This window comes from Pempheris klunzingeri, chromosome 22 (genome assembly GCF_042242105.1).
Source record: "Pempheris klunzingeri isolate RE-2024b chromosome 22, fPemKlu1.hap1, whole genome shotgun sequence".
NCBI lineage: Eukaryota > Metazoa > Chordata > Actinopteri > Acropomatiformes > Pempheridae > Pempheris > Pempheris klunzingeri.
This window is the reverse complement of record NC_092033.1, coordinates 17,863,582-17,880,867: the sequence shown is the minus strand read 5'-3', so window position 1 is coordinate 17,880,867 and position 17,286 is coordinate 17,863,582. Positions and strand designations below refer to the sequence as shown.

Here is a 17,286-nt window from a genome sequence, read left to right as displayed (position 1 = left end):
ACAGAAAAAGAGGAAGTCTGCGAACAAAGATACCGCATTCAACTCTACCGCCCCCCCCTCCCCCCCTCCCTCTAATTTCCTTTAATCATTTGCTTCATTCAGTCACATTCTAAATAAATGTTTAACATAGTAGAAGCTAATCATTGGACGTTCATTCCATTTTACATCAGTGCACCACATGACAGCAAATGGTGGCCCATACACCCATGTGAACAGTCTGTTCTCTGCCCCCCCCCCGATTCTGCACATGTAAAACATGATGATGATGATGATGATGATGATGATGGCGGTGGTGATACAGGCTGGTACCCAATAGGAGGCTGCAGTCCTGCCTCTCTCGTCCTCCAATGGCATGAGAGGATGCTGATCCCTTGAAGGCGCCCCCTCAGCTGTGGTGTGGGCCTTTGTTTGTGTGTGTGTGTGAGAGAGAGAGAGAGAGAGAGAGGGCCAGAGAGGCTTTTGTGTGTGAAGACTGAGGAGAGTGATGGAGGGATTAGATTGGCCAGTGGAAGAAGGCGGGGCTAGCAGGGGTATTACACAACATAAAGCCCCCCCTACGAAGCAGCCTCACTCTCTCTCTCTTTATCTGCACGCCTCTCTCCGTCTGTTTATCTCTGACATGCCAACAGTCCTCAAATAGTCCTACAAGTTTGGTGAGCAAACAGACGGCCTCATCCTTGAGGCTGCTGTGTCGGAGTTAAGACAGAATAACAAGACACATTATGGCTTCCAGCTGGGACTGGTAGACACCACAGTGTTGTACAGTTGCACTCAAAATGATTGACTTGACTTAGACTTTTCTTTATTGATCCCCCATAGGGGGAAATTCAACATGTTACAGCAGCAACAAGTAATAGAAGAAAAAAAGAAAGAATATAGAAAACAACAGTAGAAAATAAGCAATAGTAAATAAATATATGTTGTAATGATAAATAAATATTTACACTATGGACATAAGTGTACAAGTATGGACAGGAATAAGAAATGAGTGGAATGATCCGACCTCTTTTGCAAATTAGATGTTTTGGCAAAATTCAAACACTCAGCTGTGTCCAATGAACAACTCAGACAAGAACAACTGAAATAGTTCAGTGCAACAAATACTACAGGTGGGCTCACTTTTAATGACGACTGCAGTCTCCAAATGATTCAACCCCCCCTTGAACAGAATCCCTCATAAGAGCACTCATTTGTAAATCAGGTGTTGTCTCAAGTTCACCTGATGCAGCTAATCAAGGGCCTCATTAGTTTCATCAGGTGTGTGTGAGATAGAATATACCCAGACTGGTCAGGGGTTTGGTTGCATGCTACAAATATTGGAAAGTCAGGAGAATTGTCCAAAATGTTAAGAAAGGAGATCATTGCCTGCACAAACAAGGAAAAGGATACAGAAAGACAGCAAAGGCACTGAATGTTCCTAAAGATCCTGTTGGAAGCACAGTTCACAAGTTCAAAGCTAAAGGAACACTGGCACCAGATTTCTGAGGAGGCAGGAGGCTGCAAAAGACCTGCAGCAAGACTTGGTGGCAGCAGACACTGAGGCTTCAGCTTCTACAGGAAGACATAGACCACTACTGACCAAAAAGCACAAGACAAGTCGGCTCTAATAAACGTGAAACCAGATAAATAAGCCACAGAAGGTTTGGGATTCTGTTCTGTGGAGCGATGAAACAAAACTGGATCAGCTGTATGTCTGGAGGAGGAAGAATGAGGCCTGCCCTGCCTACAGTGAAGCATGGTGGTACCTCGGTGATGCTCTGGGGCTGCTTTGCTTCTTCTGGCTCTGGAAACCTGCAGCGTTTGGAGGACAACATGGATTCAATCAGTATCAAGAAATCTGAGGAGAAAACATCATGCTGTCTGTGAGGAAGCTGAAGTTTGGGTGTTATTGGATCTTCCAACAAGACAATGATCCCAAACATACCTCAAAGTCCACCAAGGTTTGGCTTCAGAAAAAGTCCTGGAAGATACCAGAGTGGCCGTCAAAAAACCCAAGAACATCAGAGAGCTGGAGGCTGTTGGCCATGAGGAATGGGTTAAGATTCCTCAGGAATGCTGTCAGAACCTGGTGTCTGGTTAAGCATCGTGTCTGCAGCAGGTCATAACAGCAAAGGGTGCTCTGCTGAGTACTGAAGATGGTTCTCAAGAAGGAGTTGAATAATTATGAGACGGCAGTAGTCATTGAAAGACCGTCTGTACTATTAGTTGTGTTGAGCTATATTAATTGTTGTTTGAGTTGTTCATTGAACACAGCTGAGAGTTTGTAAATGTTGTCAGTACACCTCGTCTGCAATGAGGATTGAATCATTTTGAGTGCAGCTGTATAAAGAAAGAAAAGAGAACATGCAGGTCACGGATTTAGCCGAGAGAAAGGAAATGCAAACACGCAAAAGCAAAACGATATAAATATCGTTCCATCCAGTATGTACAGTTGTGCTCACATGTCATGTCATGTCACATCATCATCCAGCCTGCGTCATTTGCTTGATAACTAACTAGGTTTGATGAACGAGCAACTCGGATCATTTCAGAGACTAAACTTTTGCCCAACATCAGATTTTAGGTGTAAAGATAACAAGGCAAGTCCTGGCAAAGCCCTGCATCAAATCTAAAGGTATGTAGCACAGGTAAGAAGCTGTGGAGGGTTGGTCCGGAGAAATCTGTGCCGCTGCAAGGTCATTGGCTGCAGAGGGAGTTTGTTTTCTTACTGCAGGTGGTGACTTGTCTGGGCTGTGCTGGACAAAGCCGGAGCAGAGAGGGGCTCATGTGGTCGGCGTGTTGAGTCTGACTCCTGTGAGATCTGGCGCTCAACTTTCTTCGTTTCAAATTTGTTTCGTTTGGTTTTTTTCGTGCAAATAGCCGAAACAGCCGACCTTCCTCTGTGCGCGAGGTCGCCAACGGTGTGAATGACTGTGATAAGGAACACACGGTCACCTACGGGTCAGGGTTACATAATGAGAGGGGAGCTGTGCAGTTATTACTGTAAATATGGAGGTGAAATGAAGTGTGTGCTCCACTGTTTGTATTTACCCGCACTGTTGCAAGGTCAGTCCGCTGAGCTGCAGAGGACTCGTCAAAGCTTCTAACATACCGGGACACGTGCAGCTCCCAGGCAGCAGCAGTAGCCACCAATCACAGAGCGCGTTCCCAGCCTGGGAACAGTCCCGCCGCTGGTTAGTTAGGACGCACCAAGGGTGTGCTCACTTAGGTGGAACACAAAATGTCGTTTGGAGTTGATCAGCAAGTCAAACCTGCTAACTCGCTGGGGGGGGCCCAGGCCAAGATTACCTTGCAGGCCCCTGTTAACCCCCTTGTTGCTCTCACTTTCTGAGCAGCGTGTGCAGTGTTTTTATGGCCCCAGAGTCACTGCTGCTTCGTTCATCACATGTGCAACACATGAGCCCAATACTGACGCAGTGATGGTGTTAGAACTGGATGCATGGACACAGGGAACGCCCACGCAATAAAGGCCCTGTTAATAAACACAGATCCTCTGCAGCCCTTTTGCAGACAACACATCAAAATGATGTTTCACTGGGGTACACCCATTGCAAGACTTTAAATAATTTAAAGTCAGACACAGTCTTCCATATCCTTTGCCAGTTGGATGTGGAAAGGGGGGCGCTTGAAGTCCAGCAAGCAAAGCTGTGCTGGTGAGCTACTTTGAGCTGTAGAGACTAGATTATTATATGAACTAGATACCAGTCTGTTCCTGGTAACAGCCTCCGGTTATTATTAAATTATCACCTACACCTACTGTATTAGTAAAATGTAATAAAATGATGGTCTCAGACAAAAGCCAGCATGACTATGGTAACAGATGCACCCTGATGCAGGAATGCCCTGCAGTGAACTCAGGCAGGTCCTGTACTGTGAGTGTTATTAGACAACATGGAGAGGTTATCTGTAAGGGAAATGAAATTGGTAACATGAGGTAGCCTTGGTGCTAAATTGATATGAAATTGATATGAGCTTGAAGATAAGGGTGAGGGTTTGCGGTGAGCAGCTGAGTGCTTAGACTCAATAGGGATGGAAAGAGGTGCGTCCTTGAGCCTTGATCTGGGCCTGGAGAGATCGTGGGATACAATAACCTCATATCTGAACTCGTTACCAGACTATGTGTGAAGGCTTTAAGTGTTTGTTGATTGATTGAACAGGTTCCTGTTGATCCTGTGGATCCTGGTCCTGGCCCTGCTGATGTGGTTCTCTGGTTCCTGTGGGTCCTGGTCCTGGTCCCGGTCCCGCTGATGTGGTTCCCTGGTTCCTGTGGATCCTGGTCCTGGTTCTGCTGATGTGGTTCTCTGGTTCCTGTGGATCCTGGTCCTGGTCCCGCTGATGTGGTTCTCTGGTTCCTGTGGATCCTGGTCCTGGTTCCGCTGATGTGGTTCTCTGGTTCCTGTGGATCCTGGTCCTGCTTCTGCTGATGTGGTTCTCTGGTTCCTGTGGATCCTGGTCCTGGTTCTGCTGATGTGGTTCCCTGGTTCCTATGGATCCTGGTCCTGCTTCTGCTAATGTGGTTCTCTGGTTCCTGTGGATCCTGGTCCTGGCCCTGCTGATGTGGTTCTCTGGTTCCTGTGGGTCCTGGTCCCGGTCCCGCTGATGTGGTTCTCTGGTTCCTGTGGATCCTGGTCCTGGCCCTGCTGATGTGGTTCTCTGGTTCCTGTGGGTCCTGGTCCCAGTCCTGCTGATGTGGTTCTCTGGTTCCTGTGGATCCTGGTCCTGGTTCTGCTGATGTGGTTCTCTGGTTCCTGTGGATCCTGGTCCTGGTTCTGCTGATGTGGTTCCCTGGTTCCTATGGATCCTGGTCCTGGTCCCGCTGATGTGGTTCTCCACCAGCCAATGGATGTGCGTCTGTCCAAGGCTACAGCCTGTCCATCCTTGGGAGCTGGATCTCTCCTTCACTGTGGTGCTCCCGGAGGTTTCTCTTTTCCCACTGGGTTTTTTGAGTTTTTCCTTCCCGAAGAAGGAGGGTCATAAAGGGCAGGTGATGCCTCGGACTGATCCACCGGACTGATCCATTGGCCTCATCGACTGCTGGACTCTTTATTAGATTGTTTGTTCGCTTACACTTGTTTATTTCAGTGAACTTTGTAAAGCACTGTGAGACACTCTGTTGTGATATTGGGCTATACAGATAAAATTGAATTGAATTGAATTGATAATTACAGCAGTGGGGACACATTCATTCTGACTTTGAGGTTCCTGAGATGAGAAAGTTGAGAAAGAAGAGTTTGATAGGCTGAGACAGCAAAAGCAAACAGAAGGTCTCTCAGCTAAAGCGAGCTTTGATAACTCCTCAGAAATCAACAATGACTCACTGAATCACCACCACAACCTTTGAGGTTTGCCAAATGAACTGGAGGCAGAGTCGGAGTTTGTAGTGTGAGCGTGGAGAGAGAGAGAGGGAGAACTGAGCAGAGAGGTCAAAGCTCCTGTTGTGTAGGTATGAAGCTGGGAAAAAAAATATGAAAGACAAGCACTCATATGTCAGCCAATGGGGCGCCTACAGAGATGGGTGGGGTGGTGGTGGTGGGGGGGAATATGGTAATAAGGCTTCAGGCCAATCATTTCCCCAGACTGGAAGAGAGGCATGGGGAGTGTCCCAGTGTAGGGGAGGCACTGAAGTGTGAACAGAGGAGGCCTTGGTGCAGCAGTCATCTTGCTGTACGGACATGTTGTGGAAAAGGATTAAACTCACCATTGTTCATGTGGACAGTGGACCACATGTGGAACTATGTCCATTATGTCTGAACACAAGAGAATTCAAATATAGAGAGAACTAAAAATAAAGAGCTCTGGTTGAAAAGGGTCGGCAGGTCCTGGCTGCTGTACGCACGCCAGATGTGCCCTGAACGCACCACGCAGGCGTCCTTCAGCTGACCCCACTCAGCCCACAGTCCGGCTGACTCCTCCCCGCTTGCGGACACTTCCCAGGCCTGCTGTGGAGTGGATTCCACCCACTGCAAATTCCTCACAGCGAGCCGGGCCAGGCCAGGCCGGGCCCTCGGCTCATGTGACCAGAAACACCAGCTGCAGTTTCGTTGACCTCCAAAAAAACTCAACACAGGGGCTGGAAGGACAATAGCTAGGCTCATGCGGGTGAATGCGCCTGCACATGCGCTCTAACTGAGCCCCCCCCCCCCGGTCTCTGCAGACATCTCCAGGGGTTAAGATGGTGAAATCATGACAAGAACAAGAATAATGTGAATATCAAGCATAAATGAATAAAGTGTTCCTCTTCTTCTTATTATTATTATTATTATTGTAACATTTTTAAAATAGTAAAATCTATTTAAAAAAAATGAAAGGAAATGAATAAAAAACTTCAATATAAAGTAAATGTGTTTTTAAAGGAGACAGTGCATTAGCTCGGGGCCCCCACTGCCCCAGGTTGACTGCATATCAGTTGAATTTGGTAATGTGATAAATTTGTTAGGACATGTTGGCACTCACATCAGGCATGCAGAATTCAATGGGGGATGAAAAAGGGGGGGGGGGGCAGTTCCCAAAGCAGGCAGTGATTTAGTGTTTCCAGCCCGTTCATTTAGAAGTGTTGTGACTCTGGTCTCTCTGCACTGAGGTCTGACTGAATACTGACTCCTGAGTAAAGCAGGTCCGGTTCACTGTTCTAAATGAATGCACTGGCATCATTAAATGAGTAACCATAGCAACAAGGATGCAGCCTGAGCAGACTGACATGTCCTCCGACCACAGGAGAGCAACCGAACTGAGAGCTTCCCTCCTGGACCGTGGGGGGAGCAGGATAACGTCCTCACTAAAGGGGACTACTTTGATGCCGCTCCTCTCGGGGTGAAGCCTCATGAACCGATCAGACAAACATCTTTTATTTTGATCTTTATTAATGTCCATCAGCAGCCACAGAGCCGGAGCCGTGTCCTGTCTTTTCTCCCTCAGTCACTCTGTAATCAGCAGCTCTTTAATTCACATGGAGGTCAGAGCCGCTGCACATCTTGTTCTCTTCCTCTCTGCAGGGACGCGCTGGTACCGAAGAACCTGGCACTGACTCTGCCTTTCCACTACCTCAGAGGGGATGGATAGTGTCTGCGTGCAGCAAAAGCTTCCTTGGTAAATCAAAAAAAAAATCAATAACGGTGACCATCACAGCCTGAAAAACAGAGAAGAAGAAAAAAAAACATTCAGCCCCCGAAGCGAGCAAAAAGCAAAAAGCTGCGGGGGTTCATGGGGTGTCTCACTCTGCCTATCTGGGTTTGGCTCGGTATGATGGAAACATAGTTTCCCCCACTGATGGAGCCCACAGCTGTCTCCATCAGCACTCGAGGTGGAGCCCTGAAATAGACCACAGTCAGCGAGAGCAGCGCTAACAGGGAGGACAGACGGGCCTCCAGCCTGGTACGGACTCACAGGTGATCACTAAATGTGGAAATGAGTGCTGTGATGGGGGAGCAGAGAGCAGAGAGCAGAGAGAACCACAGAACTGTTTTATCTGTCACGGTGCTGATGTTTTATTCAGAGGGACATTTGTGATCTCGCAAACGGGGGAACGGAATAAATGGAATCCATCTCCTGTGACCCTCAGCGACCTTAACCTGTCAGCAAGCCGTGTTGGAAACACACACACACACACACACACACACACACACACACACACACACACACACACACACACACACACACACACACACACACACACACACACTCACACACTCATTTTCCCAACAGAAGGCAGCGCTATTGTCGCCAGTGAGCAAATTTTATGAGCAGACAAATAGATTCTAATGACAGCACAGATCATCTGCAGACCGAGTGTGTGTGTGTGTGTGTGACCCTGGCCCATTACATGATGCAGGTAAAATCTGCACGTGTGACACATTATGCCTCACACACACACACACACACACACACACACACACACATATTAGCTGCCTCTAACTGCTCTCTCACTAGCAGCATGAAGAGGAGGTGGTTTAATAGGACGCTGACTTGCAGGTACAGAGGATGCATGCAGATCCAAAACACCGAGTGGAACTCAGGGGGGGGGGGGGGGGGGGGGGGTTCCTTCACCTTTTCTGAAGTCTGACTCAAGCTTCTCCAGCACTCCACAGCTGTGGTAAATACTCCACAAGTATCTGATTTAACTCTCTCTGATGAGCTAGCTGTGTTCATGTTGATGCAATGAGAATTTCAGGAAGTTTCAGGCATTTTATTCTAAATCCAAGCTCTCATCTTTGTCAAAGTATGTTTTTCTTGTAATATTATCTTTCCTTTAAGGCTCTGCAGGCTGGCTGTCTACAGGGTGGAGACCACCCAACAGTCAACAGTGGGCTCAGCACTCCCTCTAGTGGTCTCTATGTGAATACTCAACGATGGAAACTAGTTCTGCCCCAGTCACTTATAACATTTGAGGCACTGACATTCAACAAAGTTTGGAAACTTTAGCCCTTACTTACAAAATGTGTGTACTTAATACCATAGCCGGACATTTCAGGTTCCTGTGGATCCTGTGGATCCTGGTCCTGGCCCTGGCCCTGCTGATGTGGTTCTCTGGTTCCTGTGGGTCCTGGTCCCGGTCCCACTGATGTGGTTCTCTGGTTCCTGTGGATCCTGGTCCTGGTTCTGCTGATGTGGTTCCCTGGTTCCTATGGATCCTGGTCCTGGTCCTGCTGATGTGGTTCTCCACCAGCCAATGGATGTGCGTCTGTCCAAGGCTCCAGCCTGTCCGTCCTTGGGAGCTGGATCTCTCCTTCACTGTGGTGCTCCCGGAGGTTTCTCTTTTCCCACTGGGTTTTTTGAGTTTTTCCTTCCCGAAGAAGGAGGGTCATAAAGGGCAGGTGATGCCTCGGACTGATCCATCGGACTGCTCCACTGGCCTCATCGACTGCTGGACTCTTTATTAGATTGTTTGTTCGCTTACACTTGTTTATTTCAGTGAACTTTGTAAAGCACTATGAGACACTGTTGTGATATTGGGCTATACAGATAAAATTGAATTGAATTGAATTGAATTTCTAAATGATTCTAACCTGGTTTTAGATTTGGAGGTACTTCACCAGTTTCATCAGTCACTAGAGCCTTGTATCCAGCTCAGATTGAGGAGTCAGCGTTGATACTGACAGTAGCTGCTTAGTGATGCAGCTAAAGGCCACACTGACTTGGGAAACCTGTGCTGCATCGCCTCCAAACCAAATACAGACCTTTGATAGATCAAAGGTTCCCTGTGACCTCTAATAGAGCCATGCAGCTGTTCCTGAGGAGAACCAGTTCTGATTGGAAGGGTTCTTCAATGAACCTTGGTGAGTAACACAGTAAGTCATCTTTACATTAGACAACCTCAGAAGTTTCACTCTGATCTGTGCTCCATAAGGAAACACACCACCAAAGGCTGCCTGGACTGGCAGAACAGGTGCTCATATCTTAACGCAGTGGCATGTTTCCAGATGACATGTTAAGAACTGTCAGCATCGTCTGTATTAGTGTGGTAACAAAGGCACAACAGTCTAGATCATTTAAATATACCGAATCTCATCTAACGTTAGCTGGGTCACAGCTCACTTCTGCATGCTGAGTTTATTTTGTTAAATAACTTTATAAGAGTTATAATATAGGAGTTATAACTCCTTTAATAACTCAATCATGATACAATTCATGTGCAGGACGAGGCTGCTGATCTGTTGAAACGATTCAAAGCCAACTGATGTGAAGTGCATGCAGGTTCAAAAGAAGACAGACAGCCAGTAGTATCCAGGGAATTTAATTCATTTCATAGAATTTTAAACCATTTTCTAATGACAGGAATTGATAAAACCAGACGAGTGTTTCTACAGAGGAATATTTTGTGCCGGCCTCTTGGTAAACCTAGAGTGCTTCCAGCTTGTCTCCTTGCTCTTTTTTTTGTTTTTAAATATACAGGAGTAGTAGCGGTCCTGCGCTCTGTGCAGAGCAGCAGGAGCCAAGGACATAAATATAGAAAACTGCTGTGTGCGCTTTGGAACTCTGCAAGGGTTCAGAGGTGTCGGCTGGAGGCTGCGGCTCAGTGGAGGGAGGGAGGGAGACGGTGGGGGGGATGGACACATCACTCTGTGAGACCGAGCTTCTTCTTAAGGGACTCTGGCATCTCAGGGGGAGGGGGGCGGGGCAGGCGGAAGTAGACCTTAACAGAGTCGTAGATGAACCACTGCAGGGCAGTCAGAGTACCGATCATGATGATACGGGCGACCAGACCCTTCCACACACCTGGGGGGGGAGACACACAGATTCAGAACACATTCCTGCCCTCATAGTCACCTAAGTGGGTCAGACCTGTTGCTGCACTGAGCCGGGACCAGGGGGGAGCCAGCATGACTGGTGTTAGTGTCAGTTATGAAGATGTGTCAACATTTAAGAGTAGGAAGAAAAACTCAATATGTAACATTCCACAGTGTTACTGTTAGTTCTGTTTTAGCAGCAATAAGAAGCTTCTTTAGCACATTCATTAGTCAGCTGCATGTCCGTCCCCCAGGCTCGCAGCACTGGGTGCTTCCTGTCTGTAGACAGGACTGCCAGTGTTGCGGTGGGCTGGGAGGACAGGTAGACTGTTCTCACACGCCAATGACTCAAGCACCTCCAACTGTACAGCCAGAAAGCTGCTGAGGAGCTCTGCTCAAAGAACAGCGCCCTCCAGAGGTGGATCTAAGGAGCGTGTTCAGAGGGTGACAACATGCTACCATTGATGTTACTGCGAGCTAGTGTTGGTACAGACCTCTGGGACCAAGTTTCTTGAGCACCTGGACAGCAGTGCTGCCCTTCTCCTTGTTCAGCACAGACACCACAGAGTCCGCAGGGTGGGACACGATGGCACAGAATACACCAGCTGCACACAGAGGGTAAACAGACCTCATCAGACAACTGGAATAACTTCACTGTACACACATGAATACAGTACAACAGAATGACACATTATAGTCACATGAAACTGATGATATTACTGCCAGTATTTAGCTACTTAAAGAAACACTCTAATTACTATATTGCTGAAAATGTTGAGTTATAATTGACTTAGTGCTGCTTCTTTAACTGGTTCGGTTTTCTAGCTCTAACAGGTTGTGTAGTGCTCTGCTGTTCACTGGTGGAAACAGCTTTTCCACTTCATACACTGTCAAGGCTTTTACTGTGTTCTTGGTTTTTTTTAAAAGTCTGTATTTGCTGGGCTGAGAAACGTTCTACTAAAGAAGGTAACACCGTTTTCAACCACCGGTCCCAAGTACTGTGCTGTTCAGGTGTTCTTACTCACCGATGTAACCGGCCGTAAAGGTAACCACCAGCTGCTCAGATTTGCTGCACTCACTGCGGGGCTTGGGAACAACAAACTTATAGAGCAACTCAACGGTGCGCTCGAAGCAGGCAAACTTCATCATGGTGTAGGGGATCTGCCTCATCCACAAGGGCACCACACCCTTATAGAAACTGGAGGGAAAGGAAGGAATGTGAACTCACAAAAACCATCAAACGTTGAAGATATCTACACATCAGTTCAACTACTTTCTTGTGCTGATGTACATCAAAATATATGGAACATTTCTCAGTGCAGTTACTATGTTAAGTGTGTCCGTCCCCCAGGCTCGCAGCACTGGGTGCTTCCTGTCTGTAGACAGGACTGCCAGTGTTGCGGTGGGCTGGGAGGACAGGTAGACTGTTCTCACACGCCAATGACTCAAGCACCTCCAACTGTACAGCCAGAAAGCTGCTGAGGAGCTCTGCTCAAAGAACAGCGCCCTCCAGAGGTGGATCTAAGGAGCGTGTTGTCATCAGAAATGGTTTATCAATTATTCACTCACTAATAAAACCATACCAAGTGTGAATAACCTTTTAGTCACTTACTGACAGTAACCGCTAACAAACCTGAATGCTGAGGAATGGTAAGAAAGTAGCACACTTACGCCCAGACCCCCTCCTCAGCGAACATCTTGGGAACACACTGCCTGAGGGTGTTGGCGTAGCCTGGCTGAGTCTGAATGCGAACCTTGACAGCCTCCATGGGAGCCAGAGCAATGTCGGCAAAGAACTCTGCGCTGGCTGACGCAGCCAGGTACAACGATGTCCTCCACAGATAGGAATTCTCCTGTTGGGTAAAAGCACACAAACGGTCAGACAGATTAGGTGGCAGAGATGCACAGTCTCCCCCCTGTCAAACTGTGCTAAAATTGTCACTCAAAAAACTACTTTTGGTACAATAAGGCTTCTAAATGATATGGCAATCTGACATAAATGATATAATAGCCGACAGCAGCCTTAATTTCCCACAACGATTTGAAGACCTCAACATCTGTATTAATGTAACAAGTGTACTTAGCATAACCATTCCACTCTTGATTAACTACCTCCATAGTTACCGACTGTCCAAAACACGTCTACCAGCTTCATTTAGGACACCAACTGTAATGTCGGCCTGTAAATGGTTGAAGTTGGAGCCCTTTATTTCTGTTGCTTCTTGCTGTTCAATTTATGTCAGTGAAGCAGCAATGAAAATGTACACGCGTTGTTTTGCCCCAAGCAGAAATAATCACACAGATAGTAACACCAAAGGTAGAAACAGGTTACAGATTGGAGATCACACAGAAGTGTCAGTGATCAGTACAAAGAAAAAACAAACATCCCTATTGTTGAAATCTGGTGAAACAGAATGTTATCCAACAGCTGTGCTGGTTGATGATAAATCCAAACTGTAACATAGACAGTGTATCTTAAATTAACGTTGCTCTACACTTTCTGATGAATATCTGAGAACACAGGTAACCAACACTAGATATGTCTGCCGCTGCACAAAGATGCCACATTCAAAAACAATGTTTTCAGCGTGTGAACAACATGAACAGCTGTTGTGTCTGGGCCCACCTCCCCCAGCAGGTCACTGTAGAAGATCTTGAACACTTCGTAGAAGCCAAACTTGCACAGTCCCTGCATGGAGTAGCCGATGAACGTAGGAGCCCAGCCCTTTGCCAGGCCTCTAACACCATCTTCCCTCACTGTCACTGCAAAGCCATTGCCAATGCTCTTGTATTTGTCTGGGTCCACCTGAAAGGGAGAAATAACAGTGTGAATAAGCTTCAACAAACCATTGGCAGCTCTCAGATCTGGTGTCCTAAGTAGATGAATACTCACTGGTATGGGCCAATACACGACTTGCAAATCTAGTATTTTTCTTGGGCATGTTGAAGTGCTTTCGGGGAATTGCATTTTCCCATTACTAACCAGGAAATACACTTGTCTTGAAGACGTTTTAAACTATGAGGCGTGCCTACAAAGTGTGGTCTTAGGGTGACTAACTATTCCTGCTGGTGATTTCAGTGTGGCATTTGTTTTCAAGCATTTGCTGCTGATGCAGTCCAAAACATAACAATCTAAGCCACTTATTAGAAAAATGTGAACCATTATATATTAGGCTACTAAAATTTAAATTTAGACAAACCATTTTTGAGAAGTAAGAAAAGTGAATAGGGTTTCTTCTTTAACACTTTGAAATCTGCCTATTCAGTATTTAGGAGTCATTTCCATTTTGTGTGCAACTACAATACTTATCATACATGAAGCCATGGGGCTGAGAGGATGGAAGAGCGACTGGTGCCGACTACTCATTGCTACTGTTCAGCTTCCATACAAACCTGCAAACGGCACTTGACAAGGTCGAGGGGCACCACTGCTGTGTGTGTGAGACCGCAGCTCAGGATACCCCCAAAGCCACACAGGGCATAGTACTTTGAGGAGCCAAAGTCGCAGCTGATATCCTCTGTGGTAGAAGGGAGGGGACAATACATGCAACATGCAAGGTCACATGCAACACAGAACAAGAATCACCAAACCAGAGCCACATAATGGACGAGTCGTCACTGCAAAAAGAAACTGCTTCACTTTTCATGGACAGTTTCCCCATGTCTAGACAGTTTTAATTCAGTGCCAGGACTCTGCCATTATAGGTTGCTCTGCCACGACATGCCACCATTTAATTAGGAACTCACACCAACGGTTGGTAAAAATCATTGTACAAATGTGATTTCACAATGAACTTTCAAGGACCACAGTGGTGTTTCACAACTTATTTAACTACTGCTTACCCTTTCCCAAAGCATACAAGTTTTCAGATGCTTGCTTAATGTTTTTAGCTTTCTTAACTTAAATGCAGCCAATTCATGTTAATTCATAAACTATGCAAATGAATTTACAGAGACTACAAGTAGCTAATCTTTGTTTTCAATAATGTAGTTGAAACAGTGGCTGCCTAGAAGGTAGAACTCAAACTGAGATCACACCCTGTGGTATGAGATGAATTTTTTCTGGCAGTCTGAGTGATTAACTGGTTAAAATGGTGCAAATCATCAATGTGGTCCTACAAATTTGTTGTCATTAATGAAAATAAAAAAACTTAAGAGTGAGGTGACAGATCACCAGAACTAAAGGCATGTTTAAATTCCATTTTACACTCCTACAACATAATTTCATTTACCATCATCACCATAATGACTTATCTTATCAAATGTGCTTTTGACTTTTCACTAGACAGTCTTACCTGGCAGTACAGGGATTATCAGTCAGTTATTGAACAATAGCTATCTGATAATGTCAGCATTTGTGTTGCACATCTCATCTATACTTTCAGACAATCCTGACAGACAGAAACATCTGATGGTGCTAATATAGCATAGTCAACATTCAGGACATTCCCTCAGGTCTGACTCTCCTGTCCTTCACCTACATGACCACCATACATACTCTGGTGTGGTGGGGGCGGCGAGGCGGGTAAAAATCATCTGATACATAGGAACACTGGTGCAGAATCATGCAGCCATGTTAGGATCACTCCAACACATTAGAATCATGGGAATCAATACACGGTGACATCACCACAACGGGGGTGACTCCATTCCTACCATGCAAATTGGTGCATTTTCAAAACGACAAAAAACACGGTTATGGGTGGATGAGGCATGACGGTATTGAGGGGGGGAAAAAAAACCAAGGCACCGAGTCACGGAGACACACCTGCAGTCTGCATTTGACCAAATCGAGGGGAACGACGGCTGTGTGTGTGGTGCCACAGCTAAGAATCCCACCAAAGCCACACAAGACGAGATACTTCTGAGAGCCGAACTCACAACTGTCTCCCTCTGAAGAAACACAGGGGTGACTTTAAGAACAGGGCATCTCTCAGCATGGAAAAGGAGAAAAAAAAACTTGGTCTCTGAATGTTTAACTGCCTCAGAAATCAAAGGACTAATTTTTCCATTCAAGTCTTGCACGTAAGCAATACAGCAGCTAAAACTAGCTTACCTGCAAGTGTTTATTCTGAAAACAAAGCCAGGTACACCTACAAAATTCGATCCACTCCCAAGCTTAGACTCAGCTGAACTGTATTACTACATTAGTGTCCCTTGCATGGGACAAATACTTATGAGTAGAAAGGCATTATGAAATGGGCACTTGGACTTCATTCCACAGGCAGGTGTTAACATATAAAAATGTCTGGTTATATAAAAATAAATAAAAACTGTTAATCAAGTGCCACGCGATTTCGACTTAATCTCAATAAGCTGAGGTGAAGAAATTCGAAATTTGTGGCTGAAGCCTGTCGGCCACTGAGGACAAACTGAGAACCATATGGATCTCAAGGGCAAAATTTGACACTGGACATTTAGCAGCATTACAGACGTCAAAGTCATCTTGGGTACCGTGTTTTACAACCTCTCAAGGCTTACAAGCCAGGACAATTTGTTCCTCACAACTTCGGAGCAGCTCATGCTGAGGGACGACGTGCATTTCTAGACCAGTTTGGTCTTGTGCAACTTAACTCCCGGCTATCCACCGAAACAGTCTCACTGAACGTAAAATCTACTATTTGAAAGAAAGTGCGACGAGGCGAACACAGTTTTGCTGCAGTGCGAATGTAAGATACCACTTTGCCCTTCCTTGTCCTCCACAGTCGGCGTGTAGGTTACACTGCCAAGGCCTAGCAGCGAACTGCCTCAACAACCACGTCCTTTGTCATTTATAATGACTACAGGCGTTTAAAAATGACTTTCAATCCGCACCCGTGCTGTTGTTCTTGATAATAAATCTTTCTATGGTGAATTCGGCAGTTAAGTTGGCCGCAACTGGGCTAATCTGGTCAGCTAAGCTAACATAGCTAATGCTAGCCCTTTAACGTCAGCCAGCACAGTGAAGTGCGCTTGGGTTACCATCTGCGGTGGCGGCTGCGGCCAGTCTGCGGGTCCTCTGTCCATGGTGGCTCTGTTGGGGTTCTTCCACTTTCTGGAGGCTGAACAGGGGAGCGGTGAAAGGGTTCGCCCGGGCCAGCTGCGTCAAAGAGGTCGGGTACATGATGGTGTCCTGCCTGCTGGCGGTGCTGCGCTACAATGAGCAACAAGTTAGCTTCGTGCTAGTGCGAGTTAACCGACAGTGTTGACCGGACACACGTCCCACCCCCACCGACTCAACGTGCACACACCGACAACTGAACTGCGGGATGCCATGTCACGTGCTGGTTAGCTTACTTTGACGTCTGGATGGCCGTGAACAGGGAATGATTCACGTTAGCTTACTAACGGAGACATAGCTAACACCAACCTAGCTATACGAACAGTCGGGTAAAGTCCATATAAGCTACTGGACACCAGTTAGTGGCAAAATCCCAAAGCTGTCTACCCACACATTCACGTAGCATTCCTCTTGTTCTTTTTTAGCTGCTGCAAAATGCTATGCTAGCCGACATGCTAAGCTAACGTGACCGCTCCAAGGTGGAAGGTCTCCTCTTACGAGGCCGAAACCTTAGAAGTCGGGTAAATAAAACATCTCAATGAACCACAGTTCTGCACAAATACTTCCTTCCTAAATGAGTGACGTAGTGAAGTATTTCACACTATTTTTTATGAAGAATTGCACTCACTCTTCTATTATCTTAAGATGGCGCCTCCGCTCGGCTACGACCGGCTTCTCGGAGAGGCCAAATGACCTCGCGGTAAATCAATTCGTCCTTTCGTGACGTCACTGTGGACCTTGGGCGGGTCTTTCCGCTTCTCCGTCCCGTAAGAGTAGGCTGCGGAGCTGCCAATCAACACCTCTGGTCCAATCACAAAATTGGTCTATGGCTAAATGAAGGCGGTGCTTGTAGGAACTTCAGAGGGCATTCTTGCCACTGAATCTAAACGCTCTCCCTCTCTGGGGCAACAATATGTGCTCCTGTTGCAGTCACAAACACAGAGGGATGTGCGTGTGACATAGAGTGACTCCTCATAGGAAAACGTGAGAGGAACACTAAGTGGATTACTGGTTGTAGCTGCT

The 17,286-nt window shown here is 46.5% G+C and overlaps 1 protein-coding gene and 2 non-coding genes across 5 annotated transcripts; all 3 read right to left on the bottom strand.

The window, feature by feature from the left end:
- Positions 1-9,714: 9,714 nt before the first annotated feature.
- Positions 9,715-16,962, bottom strand: slc25a3a (solute carrier family 25 member 3a). Of its 3 annotated transcripts, none has more exons than XM_070853647.1 (8): positions 16,892-16,962; positions 16,185-16,356; positions 14,992-15,116; positions 12,850-13,029; positions 11,895-12,076; positions 11,249-11,421; positions 10,718-10,828; positions 9,715-10,212 (listed from the first exon to the last, which is right to left on the bottom strand). In XM_070853647.1, exons 2-8 carry the CDS (start codon positions 16,324-16,326, stop codon positions 10,052-10,054), a joined length of 1,074 nt encoding a protein of 357 aa, XP_070709748.1. In that variant the 5' UTR covers positions 16,327-16,356; positions 16,892-16,962; the 3' UTR covers positions 9,715-10,051. The 3 variants fall into 3 exon arrangements, with proteins under 3 accessions (XP_070709748.1, XP_070709750.1, XP_070709749.1); XM_070853649.1 differs by lacking the exon at positions 14,992-15,116 and adding an exon at positions 13,617-13,741; XM_070853648.1 differs by having other exon boundaries at positions 16,185-16,351; positions 16,892-16,948.
- Positions 10,462-10,661, bottom strand: LOC139222289 (small nucleolar RNA SNORA53). Its single transcript, XR_011585919.1, has one exon. It is a non-coding gene; the product is annotated as a small nucleolar RNA SNORA53 (small nucleolar RNA).
- Positions 11,559-11,758, bottom strand: LOC139222287 (small nucleolar RNA SNORA53). The gene has a single exon (XR_011585918.1). It is a non-coding gene; the product is annotated as a small nucleolar RNA SNORA53 (small nucleolar RNA).
- Positions 16,963-17,286: the final 324 nt, after the last annotated feature.